Raw genomic sequence first — 17,348 nt, 5'->3', positions numbered from 1 at the left:
TTGCAGCAGCTCTCGCAGCCTCTTGAAGGTAGGAGAGAATGGGGAGAAGTTGAGAAACTGGAGCCCTGGCTCAAGACATCCCTCCGACATCACATTCACAGGGTGACCTTGGACCAGCCCCTCCCTCTACCCAGCCCACCTCAGGGAAGTCCGGATGAGGCAGAGGAGCAGAGGAGGGCCGCAGCAATGGACCTGGTCATTGCCTTGGGGGCCAGGGCTTCAGACTCACTGCCAACTCTTTCACTCCTGCTCCTCACTGCCAACTGCTGACCAGTTACAGTTGGTGCCTTTGAAACCAGCAATAAGTGATGTCACATAGGCTGGGCTGGGTGAGTCATGGTTGCCTTGACAACAGCCTCCCCACTAAAGTTGGACCACTCTGGCTCCTCCTTCAGAATGGGGAGGCAAAACCCTCCAAGTGCCCCTGTTTTCCAGGGACAGTCCTGGATTTTCAGAAGCCATCCTGGTTTCTGATTTGATCCCACAATGTCCTGTTTGTGCTTAGTTAGGACATCCCTATTTTCAGCGGGGAAATGTTGGAGGGTATGCAAGAGGCATAGGAGGCAGATTGTCTGGATGATAATCGCCTCAGAAGAAAATGAGACTGGGGCTGAGGTTGGGAGATGGGAGAACTGGTGCCGCCTCTGCCATCCTATTCATGCACACTACCAACTGTTTTAACTTCTCCCAAATTTTGTGTGTGAGTCTGCAGCCCTCAAACTCCCTACTTCCTGGGGGACCCAACTAGGCTCCCGCCTAGTGTGGTGTTATAAAAAAACAACACCCTGCTCCTTTTCCCTTATGTGGTATCCAAGAGCCCATATAGAGTCCTTAAGTGGGTTCCCTATCTGTAGGAGAAAATAACAGAGGCCAACCAGAGAATATTGAGAAGCAAAGCAGCTAGTAAGCATGTTCTTTATTAAACTGTTGCAACAGGGTTCCCACTCACCACACGCAGGAGGGATAAGGAACCCTGAACAATGGTGCGCAAGCCCTTATAAAGACTTTTGAAATTGCCCACCCTGTAGCTCAAGACTACCCCCAAAAACATCATACATACATAACAGAAGGAGGCGGTCTACAGCAGAAATCCTGTATGCCAGGATACCTGACAATGGTCACTGATTACTTTACCTGGGAAGCCCAGCCATTCTTTTGTGATGGTAAATACTTTAATTCCTGAATCCAGGTCGCAGGCTCACTCTATTCATACACAAATACACCCTTAAGACAGGTAAGCAAAAGACAATGGAGAGGCTTTCCCATTTCCTTCCTCCTTGCAGAGGTCAGTTTTGGAGAGTCAAAATGGTTTGGGAGAGTCAAAATGACTTCAGGATTGCTTTCCTGTACTATTTCAGACTGGTGGCTTATATACTTATGTATGTGTTTGCCTTGTACAGTACATTTATGAACGCTTATTTTATATTTGGGACCAAGGAATTCTTATAACAGCGGTAAAGTGATTTATTTTTTTAAGGGGGGCACACGGGATGCAGGTGGTGTTGTGGTCTAAACCACTGAGCCTTGGGCTTGCCAATCAAAAATCAGTGGTTTGAATCCCCATGACAGGGTGAGCTCCCGTTGCTTGGTCCCAGTTCCTGCCAACCTAACAGTTTGAAAGCATGCCAAAAAGTGCAAGTAGATTAATAGGTATTGCTCCGGCAGGAAGGTAAACAGTGTTTCCATGCACTGCTCTGGTTTCGCCAGAAGTGGCTTAGTCATGCTGGCCACATGACCTGGAAAAACTCTCTGCGGAGCAGATAAACGCCCACTCCCTCAGCCAGTAAAGTGAAATGAGTGCCGCAACCCCAGAGTTGTTCACGACTGGACTTAACTGGCAGGGGTCCCTTTACCTTTACAAATAAAGCTCCTTGTGAAGGGCACAAGGGACCCTAGGTATGCCTTTGCTCACAGCACTGGCACTAACTCCAAGGGGCCCTGGGTGCCTGGGAACCCACAAAAAATGGGGAGGCGGCTTGGGACTGGCATCCTAGGTCTCACAGGGCCTCTGACACCACTTTGGTTCCTTGAGAGGAACAGGAAGTGACATTGGAGGCCCCACTGGTCCTAGGATGCCACTTTCAAGGCCCTGCAAGGCCTCTGATGGGACCTCCAGTTTCTCATGAGGTCTCGGAGTTCCTGTCTGAGATGTTGTAAACAAAAGTTGCCCTTTTCCCTTATGGGGTATCCAAGAGCCCATATAGAGTCCTTACATAGGTTCCCTATTGGTAGGAGAAAATAACAGAGGCCAACCAGAGAACATTGAGAAGCAAAGCAGCTAGTAAGCTTGATCTTTATTGATCTGTTGCAACAGGGTGCTCCCCTCACCCGCAGGAGAGAAGGGACCCAGAAAAATACTGTGCAAGGCCTTATAAAGACTTTTGAAATTGCCACCCTGTAGCTCAAGCCCACCCCCGAAACATCATACATACATCACAGAAGGGGTGTAACCTAAAACCACCCCTCAGATACATCACACCTACATCACAAAAAAGGTGGTCATTGGTGGTCAACAGAACATTTGAATGTTGTTTTTCTCTTGTCGTTGTTTATCTCCTGTCTGGCAGGTTACTTGATTGGATTTACTGGGGAGCCTGGCCAGTCTTTTGTAGTGATAAATACTTAGTTCCTGGGCCAGGTCACAGGCTCACACCCTATTCAAACACAGACATACCCTTAAGACAGGATTTGTGAAGGAAAAGACAATGGGGAGGCTTTTCCAGTTTGACCTTGCAGAGAAAACATTTTCTCAGTTTAGGAATCAAAATGGTTCCAGGTTGGCCTTCCTGTGCTGATCTATGTATATGTTTGGTTGGTACACTTATGAACATTACCATATATCTAAGACCATAAAATTCCCATCACAGAGACCTTGCAGGGCCTTAGAATTATTGGAGCCTTGAAAGCGGTGTTCTAGGCTCACACTCCTCTGCTTCCAGGAGGGTGACATAATGTGATGTTATGATGTCACAGCACACGTGATGTCATGATGTCATGATATGGCCTCGCTAGGCACCCATATCTGGGGTCCAAGTCAGAGCCCCTGGCTCACAGTGGCCACTCAGATGCCCATTATGATAAAATCCAGAAGCAGGACCTGAGCACAATATAATCATCATCATCATAATGGCATCCCACTTTCACCAAGAAGCTCAAAGCGGCACACGTGGTTCTCCTCTTCCCTACAGTAATACCCTGGGTTAAAGTAGCTTTGGGATGAATATTTTTGGGTTATATTTGAATATTTGAGTGAGTCACTTCCGGGTTTTGCCGCTTGCGCATGCGCAGACGCTCAAAATGATGTCACGCGCATGCACGGAAGCGGTGAAATGAGACCTGCGCACACGCAGTCGCGTCTTACGTTTACTTCAGGATGCGAATGGGGCTCTGGAACGGATCCCGTTTGTATCCAGAGGTACCACTGTATTTTATCCTCACAACAATCCTCTGAAGTAGGTTAGGAGGAGAGACAGCAATATTTGCATGTGATATTTAGGGGCTGTTGCTTTTTAAAGATAACACACGTGGACAGAAGAGGGCGCCAGAGAAGCATATTTCAAAGGCACAAAAAACCTGCTCGGGCCCTTTTCCTCTCGTATGACTAAACGTGAAAGCGCTTTCGCCCGATGTCGCCAGAATCCATCATGGGTGCTCCGCCAGGCTTCTCTGGGCAACCCTCGCTTTGAATGCCTCTACCGCCAAAGGGGACACAGTCTCCTGGTCCATGAAAGTAGATGAGACTTCCGGATCCCAAACCTAGCATACAAATACAGTACTGTATTTTAACTGTTTTTCAAATCTGTTTTCTGTATATTGCTAATTTTAAACTTCTCTACAATCAAAGAAGACCCACTGAAATCAATGAACCTCAGCTAGCTATGCCTATTCACTTCAGCGGGACTTAGCTGAATATAAGTCCATGATGGCGGAATGGACCTAAGTTTGATCCATTTGAACGCATTACCCCCGTGGACATATTCAGAGCAAAACCTGGTTGGATACATACAACCTATTCACACGTGTGTACAGCAGCGGGGGAACTGGTCAAACATGGGATTAAATGTCCAGTTACGTACTGTAAATTCAAATGGGGGGGGGGGAGAGAGAGAGAGAGAGAGAGAGAGAGAGAGAGAGAGAGAGAGAGAGAGAGAGAGAGAGATGTTGTCGAATGACTACCGGAAGTGATCGATGTTGATTCGCCAACCTCCATCCCTCTTCCTCCACGCATGTCGCTCCCGCTTCACGTGAGCGTGCCAGGAGTTAAAACGGCGGAACCGGAGGCAGCGTTTCAGGAAATCGCGCGACCGCGTGCCAGCAGTCAAGATGGCGGAAGCTGCAGCAGTAGCACCGGCCCCGGCGACATCCGTGGAAGTGCGGCTCCCGGTTCCCCGCCCTCGCCTGGCTCAGAGCTTCTCCCGCGAGGCGGGCGAGCGGGACAAGGACCTGGTGGCCCCGGGGGACACCATCACCACCGACCCAGGATACATGAGGTGAAGGGAAGGCGGGCAGGCAGGCTCCTTCTCATGGAAGCACCCACGTGGGTAGCTGGTTGCTCCGTAAAATACCTGCCGTGTTTGTATGCGTGTTATGGGGCAAGCGAGGGGGACACAGCTATCGCGCTCCTGCTACCAGCCCCATTCTTGGGACTTAATCGGCGCCCCTGAACCTGAGCAGCCAAGAGTACCCCTGAGTATGTGCAGAATGATGCTCCCAGAGCAAGGGGCGGCATTGCATCTTTCTGGCTTCGGTGCTGCTTAGATATTAAACCACGTGCTCTCAGAGGCACTGTTGGTTTACAGATTAGTTGGTTGCAAGTCACTTAGGGCTGCCCTGGGCTGGATAAAAGTGGCTAGCAGGTTTAGTAAATAATAATAATACTAACAGTAAAATAATAGGGGAGAAGAGCTTGGCGGCGGTGATGGAGCAATCACTTTTATTTATTTATTTATTTATTTATTTATTTATTTTATTGCACATGATATGTACCCTGCTTGACTGTGGAAAAAGAAGCCTCAAGGCAATCTACAAAAGATAAACCAGGAAATCAGGATCGTTGCTGATATACTCCTCCTCCATTAATTTTGTCTGAACCCCCTTTTTAAAGTCATTGAAGCCAGCGGGGCCTCAGCTTGTGACATTGAATTCCAGACATCAGTTACATGTGTGAAAAAAGTGTATCTCTATGACAATCACAGGAAACTACCCTAAGCCTAGCCAGAGCAATGATCCATCTCATTCAATATCATCTACACCGACTACAGGGTTTCAGGCATGGGGTCTCTTCTCAGTCCTACCTGGAGATGCCATCAGAGATTGAACTTGGGACCTTCTGCATGCAAAGCATGTTCTCTACTCACTAAGCTGCAGCAATTCCCCAGAATCTAGTTCAGTTCATTGGATGACCCTAGATTCTAGAATTCTGAGAGGTGAAGGGGGTGGTGGCAGCAGTAGCTGCAGGGGGACTACCAGCTTCCTTCACACCATATGCTATTCTATAACTGTCTTCAAACACTTGCCTGGTAGTTGCCATAGGTGAGACAACTTTGTGGACAGATGAGTGAGCAGGCCAGGGCAGGACAGAGAACCCTTCATTCCTCTATTTCTCTAAACTAGAAAGCCTAAATTTTTTAGTTGCATTCTATATATCGAAGCAGAGTAAGGACAGTATAATGCTTAGATGAGCAATGATCATATTCTGATGTTTTTAAAATAATCTACAGCACGGGTGTCAAACACAAGGCCCGCGGGCCAAATCCGGCCCGCCAGACCTCGTCATGTGGCCCGTGTAGCCGCCGCCGGCCGCCAGCCTTCACCTTTTATTATTCTTTTATTTAGACTCTAAAAGGACGGGAGAGAGAGAGAGAGAGAAAGCCTCCGGATACGGGATCAGCAAGCCCGCCAGGTGGCAGCGCCCGCCGGATCCCCGTCGCGGCCAATCCCAGGCAGCCCCAAACACGTGCGCCCACTCTGAGCGCACCAGGCGGTGAAGCAGCCCAGCCGTCTGCTGAGCGCAGCGCTGTGGGCCGTCAGGAAACCCAGGGAGAAGTGGGAGGGGGAAAGGAGAAGAGGGAAACACACACACAACACACCCACCCCCGAGCCAAGCAAGCGTGATTTGCGGGGCAAAAACCCTGCCAAGCCTCTTTACTATATCTTTTCGCTCCGCTTTGATCTTTTCCCGGGCGCACAGCCAGGTTAGGTGTAAAAGAAAACAGCGAGCTGCGGGAAAGCGAGGGTCTCTGCTGCTCCCACTGAACTAATCGCTCCAATTTTAATATGGGGGGGGGGATTCCAAACTCTTCACTTCTCGGAAGAGCTTCTGGAGGCTCGTTGGATTCAGCTGCGTCTTGTCGATTATTTTTATAGCCATCTCCCTTCCTGTCAGGATGTGCCTGGCCAGCTTGACCTTGGCGAAGTTTCCCTTCCCGATGGTCTTGAGGAGGCGGTAGTTGCCAATGTGAGGCTGCTCGTCGGCGCAGGAGGCGATGGAGTGGCGGCAGCGAGCGCCCAGAGAGCGGCTGGACCATGACGAGCCCTTTTCCAAGCGGCTGCTGGCCAGGGTGGAGGGCTGCGGGGACAGCGGAAGTGTTGCTGGGGCGGGTCAAGGGTGACCACCGGGCAGCGCTGGTGCGCCTCGGCATTGCGCTCATCACCAGCGCGGTGAGCAAAGACATAGTCCTCTTCCTCCTCCCAGAGCCGGGCCGCCGCTGGGGCGAGGGGGGCTACCTTCCTGCTGGCCTCCCTCCAAGTGGACACTCAGAAGCCTCCAAGCATCGGGCTGGCGGAGGGAGGGACGGACGGAGGGAGGGCGCTGGAAAGGGAGATGCTATGGGTGGGGGAAGAGGGCGAAAGGCGCTCCATGCGCCCCCGAGGAAAGGGGGCTTATTTCCCCAAGGGGGGGCTCATGTTTGGAGTGGGGTGGGGGCAGGCTGCCGCCGCCGGTGCTGCTGGTGCCGCCGCCGCCGCAAAGGCCACTGGTCAGTTGCTGGTGCCGGGGCTGCCTCTCAGAGCCTGCGCGCCCAGCCCGGCCGCCGCATACTCCCCGCAGGCAGGAAAGGGCAGAGGCGCTTCCTGCCACCCCCCATAAGGCTCCCGAGCGGGGAGGAGGGCTGCGGAGGGAGAGAGGTCCGCGGGAGTCCAAGGCAGGCGGGCGCAATCCGAGCCACCGGCAGGCCCCCTCCCGTCGTTGCCGCCGCCGCCAGCACAAAGCTCGGTGGCTCTGCTGCCGCCGTCTCCGCCAGTGCTCCTGCTCCAGCCGAGGCGGGGTTCACGTAAGGCTGCCAGGGGTCCGGGCGGGCAGAGAGGGAGCCACCGGGGCTCCCCGCCATCGACAGGTGGGCTGGAGGCCGTTGGGGCGGGGAGTAGGGCTTGGGGAGCGATTCTAAACTCAAGGGTGAACCACGACATCATGGGCATAGCCAGGATTTATGTTGGTGGCGGGCAGGACACCCACCTGCCATCATCCTCTGCCTGGCTCTGGGTAGTAGATTCAGAATGAAATGTCTCAACAAGAGTTGTTTAAAATTGTTTAGCAATATTTGTATGTTTAAAAAATAAATAAATTACTGTCTGTTACCAAAAACCATTTTCCAATAAATTGTACAATAATTGTACATTTGAATATCTACTTGCCATTATTCTGACTATGTTTCTGCTTTCAGAGCTAGTTATTACTTACATTATTACAAAAAAAACCAGTAATAATTGAATGCAATGACAATAATTTATGATAATAAAGAGTGGACACATAGTCCTACAGATACAACCGGCCCCTTGAGGGTGACCAAACTGCTGATGCGGCCCCCGATGAATTTGAGTTTGACACCCCTGATCTACAGAGTTGTGTGCCAGACCATTTATTTTTCCTATTCTCTGGTAGAGGCCATGGGACATACCTGGGAGGCGAGAAGCTCATTGCCTCTGTGGCTGGTGTTGTGGACAGGGTGAACAAGCTGATCTGTGTGAAAGCTTTGAAAACAAGGTAAGAGGCTCCAGATGAGTAGCTGTCATACACCTCATTTGCACGATGCATTTAAAGCAGTATTGCACCCCTTTAAACAGTCATAGCTTCCCCCAAAGAGTCCTGGGAACTGCAGTTTGTTCAGGGTGCCGAGAATTGTTAGGGGACCCCCTCTTCCCTTCAGGGAGCTGCGATTCCTAGAGTGGTTTAACACTGAGAATTGTAGCTTGTATGTCACCCTTCATCTGTAGCCCTCAGGACGGTTCACAACATAATAATACAAGATGAAGAAAACTTGTTTGCTAGTTTGTCACGCAGATGACACAGTGAATAGTTGGCTCTTTTGGATGCCCTCCTTGCCAGAAGAATATGTAGTTCTTCTCTCGGAGGCAGCCATTCAAAGTGAGCCTGGTTTCCTGTAGAGTGGCAACGTGAGCGTCGAGTGTTTTCAGCTCATAGTCAGTGATGGCCATCTTCTGTGAGTCATTGACCTGCAGCAGGTCGGTGGACAAGACAGGGCACAGGATCCTGGTGTTTTGGCTTGCTAGGCACAAGTGGAGATTTAGGATCAGAGTTTTCCTTTCCTAGATAGGCTACCTTCCCAAGTAGATGAGCCCCATCTGCCCCTCACATCCCTCTACATTATGTGCAGAAACTTCCTTCTTGACTGTTGGACCCACAATTGGTCTACTCAATCCGCTGGAGCCTATCTTCACATGCAGGGGGGAGTCTCTAATTCACCAAGGGTTTGAAATTCATCGGCTACCCTCTCCTGGTTTAGTTAGCCAGTTGAAGCTGCTACTGGTGTGTGGCCGCTGTCTCATGCTGACAGCTTCTTGAGCCGCAGATGAAAGCTGAGGTCAGGGTGACGAACTACCCGGAAGGAGCAAGAACAAAAACACATGCAATGTGGGTGCATAATTACATTTTGTGATGTTGATGTGGGCTTGCTTACGCAGCAACTGGTGACCCTTTTAAAAAACAATACACATTTACGCTTCAGTGAATATTTGATTTCAGATGCTTTCCTTGATTCTAAAAATGATTTCATTTGCTTCCCCAGCTTGCACCATCAGTCCTGACTGGTCTTGCTGCCTTTAGGTGGACTGTTGAGAATAACGGTTGGGGGCAGAGGAAGTGTGCAGGTTCCCTAGCCTTTCAGTCAAGAGAATTCAGGTTACCAAAGAACCATCTTTTTGAGAGTTGTCTTTGTTTTATTTTCCTTGCAGATACAATGGCGAAGTTGGTGATATTGTGGTTGGACGAATCACAGAGGTACTGAGGATATCACTTTTTTTTTTTTAAGCTGAAGGTGGAGAACCTGCACCTCTCTGGACGTTGGTGGACTTCAGCTCTGGTCCGTTGGCATGCTGGCTGCAGGGACTGATGGAAGCTGGAGTCCAACAGCATCTTAGGGGCAGACCACACAGCATCCTTACCCCAGATTTGAAATATACACAACATACCAACTTTTGTATTTTGAAAGTATTTAATGAGAGAGAACATGTCGAGAGGAAAATGCTCAAATGCTCATCAAGGTGGTTTATGGTTTGTCATGGGGAATCTCATGCAGCCCTCTAGGTCTCTCTGTCAGGCCCTCGGGGCTCTCACCAGGCTGCACACTCTACCAAGTCTTCCTCAAGTGCTCTTGCCTAGCTGGATCATGTACTTGAGTTGTGACTACATCTCTCCCTTTGTTGGACAGAGAAAGCGTTCTGTGTGGGCTTTTGCCTCTGGCCCCAGCCCCACCCTCCACTGGCTTGCGGCCCCCAAGAATCTCTCCCTGAGATAGCGCGGCCCTTGAGGTGAAAAAGGTGCCCCTCCTCTGTAATAACATAACATGGTAATAACATACCGGCACACAATCAAGGCACTCTTGGTTCTTGGGTCAGTGGATAGGGCCAGGCTAATCTTCCTCTTGCCATGCTCCATTGAAGAGAAATCTCTTGACTTTAACAAGTACTTAAGAAAATGTTTTTTTTTTTCCTTTTTAGGTTCAGCAGAAACGGTGGAAAGTCGAGACCAATTCCAGGCTGGATTCTGTCTTGCTTCTTTCATCCATGAATCTTCCAGGAGGGGAGCTGGTGAGTGCCCTCCCAAAGCTGCATTAGCTAGGAAGCCTTGGGTGTTTTATCTAAAGACACCCTAGCAGGCTTATTGGGCCCTCACATAGGCAAGGGCTCCATTTCCAACTCCTGAGCACACAGAGAATAATACTCCTAGTAATGGTTAGTGTGTATGTTGTGATTTTGCTGCCTGCTTGATATCAGGCATATGCTCAGAGGCACTCTTATTGCATTTAGGGGAAATGACTTTTGGCTCAGTGGTAAAGCACATGCTTTTCAAGTAGAAGGTTCCCAGGTGGGAGATATTCCCTGTGTGAAACCCTGGAGAGCCACTGCCAGTCAGTGTCTGACTTTGGTATAAGGCAGCTTCCTATATCGATATTTAAATCAGAATCATGAGGACTGGAATTTTTACTGGTACGAGAAATGGTCATAGCTCAGTGGTAGAGCACCTGCTTTACATGCCGAAGATCCCAGGTTCAATCCCCACATAAGGATGGGAGAGATCCCCTCTGCCTCAAACCCCTGGAGAGTCACTGCCAGTCAGTGTAGGCAGTACTGAGAGAGATGGACCTCGTGTCTGACTCAGTATTAAGTTCAACTGACTTAAGACCTATTTAAATGAATGACAGCCTTCTAATTTTGCTTCCTTTAATGGGTGCGCCTGCATGTTTTTCAGAGGCGGAGATCAGCAGAGGATGAACTGGCAATGCGAGATTACCTGCAGGAAGGGGACCTTATCAGTGTATCCATACTCTAGTACTTGGCCAGGGGGAAGCCAAGGGCAGTGAAAAATCTGATAACCGCCCTCTGTTGCCTCTGGACCATTAACCGTACTGGCTGCGGTTGATGGGAGTTGGGGAAATCCAACACTATCTGCCATAGGTTCTCTTTCCCTAAGCGAAGAAGAGGCATTCCCTACTCCCTACTCCCCATCAGCAAATGCCTGTACAAAATTGGCTGATTTCCTTAAGCGATCCTGACAGGCAGAAGTCCAAGCGGTGTTCTCTGATGGGGCTGTATCGCTGCACACACGGAGTCTGAAATACGGAAAGGTGGGTCAGCTTTACTTGCTTGCTGCTCTGTGTGGTGAAGTCATTCTGCCTGTTGTGTGCCACAGAAAAATCTGGGCATGTCCCGGAACATGTGCCAGGCTTTAAAAGAGGATTAAACAAAGCTATGGTGGAGAGGACTTATCAAAGGCTGCTAACCATGATGCTCTGCCTCCACAGTCAGGCGCAGTAATTCTTCTGAGTGCCAGTTGCTGGAAACCACAGGAGAGGAGCGTTGCTTTTGTGCTCGAATCCTGCTTGCAGGTTTCCTTCCCACCAGCATCTGGTTGGCCACTGTGAGAAGAAGATGCTGGACTAAATGGGCCATTGGCCAGATCTAGCAGGCTCTTCTTATGCTCTTACATTCTTAGAAGGCTCAGCTGGGTTGCAGAGATACCGTACTGGCAAATGCATTGTATATGGCACCTGAAATCAGTGGGGTCCTTCGTTCAATGCTTGCTCTTGGGATCAGATGATTGCTCCACTGGCTTTTGCCCTAGGACAGGGCATGTCCTTGCCAGGTGCTTTTAATTCCCTGCAGAAGGCAGCCTGAGGAGATGAAGAGATCAAGTTCCCCAATTAGAATATTGTGAGAATCTACTCCCCAGTTTTTGGGCTCTGAACTTTGATCTTCCTGGGGCTGTGATTCTGAGACCATAAAGCCCTCCTACCCTTTTTTTTTTTTTTTTGGAAATTGCAACACCTGCTCAGTGTAAGTGATTATTACATTTACAGGAAAACTTTCTCTTTTTTCTTTCTTTCTGAGTCCTGGGGCTCAGATTTAGGGCTTTATGAGGTTGGGAATTTCTTACAGTCTTTGCTTTCCCCATCTTGGGATAAAAGCAAAGGGAGGGTCCCTGCCAGGGAGTAGGTTGCAATTGAGGATTATCCTGCCCACCCACCCACTTTGGGGGATTAGCATTTACTTAAAAGATGAAAGGAAAAGTGTGATTATGGAATAAAGGGTGAAAGGACAGCAAACTGGATTAAAAAATGTGGTGAGGAATAACTGCTAAAATGGGCTGACTTGATTAAGCCTTTGCTATTACTCTAGGGATGGATTTTTAAATCTTTTTGGTAGCCCCATGATCAAGGTATGTTTAACTTTCTCAGTAAGCAATGTAGGGTCCTGTACCTACATATCACCTGAATTCTCTGCTTCTATTAACAGAGTTCTTTCTCTGTTAGGCTCTGTTCCAGAGCTTGTGCTCACATTAATTGCTTCCTGGGAACTTAAATAATTAGTTGGTATTCCAATAGTACTTTGAAAGCAATCCATGTTTTCTGTAATCCTTAACAACCACTCTGTAAGGTATTTCCTTATACATTTCCTTCCTACCTTAACAAACTTTAGTGAAAATTTTAAAAACAATTACCAAATAAATTACCGCAGTGCTTTAGATTGTATATTCTGTGGGTGTGAGCTGAATCTGTAATGTAAAAGATTTTCCAGGTTTGTTTTGATGCCATTTGGATGACTGCATTCAAGACTTAATGTCTGTACATGTATATCCCACCTTTTTTTCCAATGAGCTCAAAGTGGCATACATGATTCTCTCCCTCCTCATTTAATTCGCATGGCCCTGTGAGGTAGGTTATAGGCTGAGAGGGAAGACTGGCCCAAGGTCACCCAAAGAGCTTCATGGCCCAGTGGGAATTTAAACCCTGGTCTCTCCCAGGCCCTAGTCCTCATTTAATTCTCACAACAACTCTGTGAGGTAGGTAAAGGTGGGAAACAGTGATTGGGCCCAAGAATATAAGATGACCCTGCCGGATCAGACCAGTGGCCCATGTAGTCCGGCATCTTGTTCGTAACACCCTCTCCTCCTGCGTCTTCCAGTAACTGGTTACTATCTCTGGCCGTGCAGGTGGAGCATAGCCATCGTGGCTAGTAGCGATTGATAGCCCTCTCCTCCATGAATCTGTCCAATCCTTTTCAAAGCCATCCATGTTGGTGGCCATCACTGACTCCCATGGGAGGGAGTTCCATGTTTAACCTATGCGCTGGGTGAAGAAGGACTTCCTTTTTATCTGTCCTGAATCAAGGTGAGCCAGGGAGCTTCATGTGGCCTCAAAGGTCCTAGTGTGACATGCTAACCACTACAACACACTTTGCCCTCTTCCAGCACATTGGAGATTTCCTCCAGCATCCTTGGTGCATTAACCACCACCTTCCCATACTGACTGCTCTATGCTGACTTCAGGTCTGCATCTTTGTCTCTCCAGCTTGGCCAAGGTGTGCTCGTCCAGGTGTCCCCTTCCCTTGTGAAGCGGCAGAAGACCCATTTCCATGACTTGACTTGTGGGGCTTCTGTTATCCTTGGCAACAATGGGTTCATCTGGATCTACCCAACACCCAAACAGAAGAATGAGGAGGCTGGGGGATTCATCACCAGCCTGGAGGTGAGCCAACAGACCTTGGGAACGCAGCAGAGAAAAGCCCTTGGCTGGAGTTGAATGAATAAGCTATTTACTAGGTGTTTGCAACTGGTATCCTGCAGCCAAGTCTTGGCATTCTCCTCTTCCCCTTGATCCACCCCTCAAGGTAAGGGATGAGCAGTGGTGCTGGACGTGTTATGAGGTTCAGCCTCCTACCTAGTAAAGAACATGAGAAGAGTCTGCTGGGTCAAGCCAATCGCTCATCTAGTCCAGCATCCTGTTCTCACGGTGATTGAGCAGATGCCTGTGGGAAGCTTGGAAGCAGGTCCTGAGTGCAATAGCACTCTCCCTTCCTGTGGTCTCCAGTAAGTGGTATTCAGAAGCATTGCTGCCTCCAACTGTGGAGGAAGAGCATAGCTTGTAGCCATTGTGGCTAATACCCATTGATAGCCTTCTCCATTAATTTGTCTTATCTTCTTTTAAAACCATCCAAGTTGGTGGCCATCACCTTCTCCTGTGGGAACGGGTTTGACAGTTTAACTGCACTGAGTGAAGAAGAACTTTCTTTTATCTGTCCTGAATCTTCCAACATTTAGCTTCATCCACAATATATCCACAATTTCGTCTTCTGGTGTCTTATAGACTGCTGTTGTACCTGAACTGACAGTTCACCAGAACTAATGTTCATCACTTGAGGCTGTCTTTTGCTTTCTCTCCTGTTCACGTTAGGTCTAAAGTCTTTCACAACACACTTGTATGGTCATCGGGTATCCCTAAACCATAGTTTGTTACCCCACAGGTTAGCATAGTGGTTCTCCAACTTTTTCAGACCCCTGCCACCTACCCTGTGAAAAGCATTATTCAGAATAGCGGTTTGCATGACCCACTAAAGAAGATATTAACAAAGTTCAAAACAGTAACAGTTAATTGCACATTTATTCAACATCTAATTAAAACCATTTAATTTAATTAATTCAACAAAATTGGTGAATATGATTCAGTGACACCAGCTTTTCAAAGTCTGATAGATCTGTACGCCTTCAGTACCTCCCCTGCCTTTTAGTTCCTGTTCCTTCCCAGCCCAGGTAATTCCACTGCCCACTTCTAGATTGACTGACTTAGTGTTATGTGTGACCTCTGACCGGCGTCTTAACTGGCTTGTTATTGCCAGCAAACCACAGTCTGCAACCATTATTTGGGTTGCAAACCCTGGGTTTGTTTTAACTGCGGCTTGGTGTTGTGTGTGAGAACTTGGGGTTCTTCCTTCACTACCCTCCATTGTTGCTCTTGAGACAATGGCCGCTGACTTCATGTGGGTTCCTTACTTCCCCCTTTTAGCCAGTGCCCTTGTCTGACCGTGAAGTGATTTCCCGACTCCGGAACTGCGTTGTGGCTCTGGCAGAGCAGAAACAGATGCTCTATGACACCAGCATCCTCTACTGCTACGAGGCCTCCCTTTCTCATGAGGTGATGTATCCAATTGCTGCTCTTTGTTCTGGGCTGTGGAAGGGTGGCAGGGGTGGTGGCAGGCTGGCTTGGCTATGCATCCACACGTGCACACACTTCCACGGGCCATAATGTTTTCCTGTAATGAAATGGGGTGTCCATTTCTCCCCACCAATGAGTTGGCCCCTTGTATATCTATAGGACACTACTTCCTCTTCAGTTATTAATGCAAGCCATAAAGGTGTGACTTCCAAAACTCATGCAGTCTCTCTTCCCCACCCCCCTTTCTTACACAATCTTAGTGTGAGTATAATGTTAGAATGGGGTGTGGCTCTCAGTATCTGGAAGGGATCCTGCACTACTGAATTTGCCGTTAACACAGCTGTTCATGAACAATGACAGTCTGAAGACAAACACAATCTCTTTAACAACGGATGTGAGAATATTTTTTGCCAGTGATGTGAGCCCAGCTTCTACTGAGCAGTTTGCAGATGTACACCAGTAAGCCATCAGACGGGCTATTCGCTTTTATGAAGATTTTGATTGAAGCACATGTTGTCTTACCCATTTATCCTTTTCCTTGAAAGTTCTGGTGGTGAGAAATATCCCCAAACCTACAAGTACTTTTAAAACAATTGCAAAGCTGCTGGGGGGGGGGGGGAGAGAGAGTTGGAGACATTACAGATCAGTGCTGTAAATTACAGATCAGCCAGCTTCTTCCCGCTCAAACAAGCATTCTAAAAATCTGTAGGGCGGGTTTAGATTGACTACAAATTGTTCCTGAACCGGCTGTGCTGTGTGTTGTGATCTTCTTTGCATGCTAATTCAACTTTTATTTTATTTTAAAAAAATAGCAGATCAAAGACCTTCTCAAGCCAGAGGTGATGGAGAAGATTGTGCTGGTGACGCGTCAGAGACTGCTGGAACTGGAGGGGTGATTGGAGAGGGAAAGTGGCGAGGCAGTGATGGTCCTTTCTTTTCAGGGATCTAGCCTCCCCGATGTGTTTTTTCCCCCCAGTGTGAGATTCCATTACAAATTCCATACCAAATAGAAAAAGGGGGACTGTGGAAACGATGAGAACTTTTGCTTAAGAATCTTGGTATCGTTTGTTATCCTGTGGCCCTCCCAATGAGGCTGGACTACAGTTCACACTACCACCCCCAGCCACTAGCTGTACTGTCTGCAGGGGCTGAAAAGTTGGGCTCCAGCAGGATAGGAGTCCAACAGTTTCTCAATGGCTACTGCTTCCTCAGCCCCTGACCTAGCCGAAATGCAGCATCACATTCCTCTACATGTAGCCAGCATCGTAAAAAGCATCTGTAATACTGTGGATGCTTCAAGCTATGTGTGTGTGTGCGGGGTGGGGTGGGGGGAATTCTTTATTTTTACTGGAGATATTTCAATAAACTTTAGTTGTTTAAAAAAATGAGTGCATATGTGTTTGAGAGAGTCTTCACATGGAAGGTACTTTTTTAAGCAGTGCAGAGTTAAACTATGGAACTTGCTCGCATAGGAGACAGAGATGGCCACCAACTTGGATGACTTTGAAAGAGAATTGAACAAATTAATGGAGAATGAGGCTACTGATGTGTCTAGCCAAACAAACCATAGTTAAGGATGGGTGCCAGGTTCACCCATAATGCCAAGCCACAATTAAAGCAAGGTAAGGTTTGTAAGTGGGTGGCGCTGTGGGTTAAACCACAGAGCCTAGCACTTGCTGATCAGAAGGTCGGCAGTTTGAATCCCCGCGACGGGGTGAGCTCCCGTTGCTCAGTCCCTGCTCCTGCCAACCTAGCAGTTCAAAAGCACGTCAAAGTGCAAGTAGATAAATAGGTACCGCTCTGGCAGGAAGGTAAACGACGTTTCCATGTGCTGCTTTGGTTCGCCAGAAGTGGCTAGCTTCTGCTGATAGTCTTAATTTCCTCCATGAATTTATCCAATCCTGCAGGAGTAAGATCTATAGTTTAACATTTGCATACATACCAGAATTTTCCAACAACTAGTGAGGTACTATCCTAATTTCAGAGGCTGATGGCAGTTTTATGACGCAACCAATTACAGCACCGTAACCAAACATTAGTTCTTTGAACATTAAATACAATCATTACTGTTATACGGACGCGGGTGGCGCTGTGGGTTAAACTAAGACTTGCCAATCAGAAGGTTGGTGGTTCGAATCCCCATGACAGGGTGAGCTCCCGTTACTCGGTCCCTGCTCCTGCCAACCTAGCAGTTCGAAAGCACGTCAAGGTGCAAGTAGATAAATAGGTACCGCTCTGGCGGGAAGGTAAACAGTGTTTCCGTGCGCTGCTTTGGTTCGCTAGAAGTGGCTTAGTCATGCTGGCCACATGACCCGGAAGCTGCACGCCAGGCTCCCTCGGCCAATAAAGCAAGATGAGCGCCGCAACCCCAGAGTCGGTCACGACTGGACCTAATGGTCAGGG

At 48.4% G+C, this 17,348-nt stretch overlaps 1 protein-coding gene across 4 annotated transcripts; it reads left to right on the top strand.

Annotated features, from left to right (window-relative positions):
• Window positions 1–4,211: 4,211 nt before the first annotated feature.
• On the top strand, window positions 4,212–16,330 carry EXOSC2 (exosome component 2). Of its 4 annotated transcripts, none has more exons than XM_081179251.1 (9): window positions 4,212–4,537; window positions 7,880–7,981; window positions 9,190–9,235; window positions 9,955–10,044; window positions 10,706–10,771; window positions 11,013–11,081; window positions 13,305–13,481; window positions 14,796–14,924; window positions 15,761–16,330. In XM_081179251.1, exons 1-9 carry the CDS (start codon window positions 4,227–4,229, stop codon window positions 15,839–15,841), a joined length of 1,071 nt encoding a protein of 356 aa, XP_081035377.1. In that variant the 5' UTR covers window positions 4,212–4,226; the 3' UTR covers window positions 15,842–16,330. The 4 variants fall into 4 exon arrangements, with proteins under 4 accessions (XP_081035377.1, XP_081035376.1, XP_081035379.1 ...); XM_081179250.1 differs by having other exon boundaries at window positions 15,758–16,330; XM_081179253.1 differs by having other exon boundaries at window positions 4,291–4,490.
• The last annotated feature ends 1,018 nt before the right edge of the window (window positions 16,331–17,348 follow it).

The sequence above is a fragment of the Podarcis bocagei genome, assembly GCF_964188305.1.
Source record: "Podarcis bocagei genome assembly, chromosome: Z".
In the NCBI taxonomy this organism is placed as follows: domain Eukaryota; kingdom Metazoa; phylum Chordata; class Lepidosauria; order Squamata; family Lacertidae; genus Podarcis; species Podarcis bocagei.
This window is presented reverse-complemented; position numbering and strand designations above follow the sequence as displayed.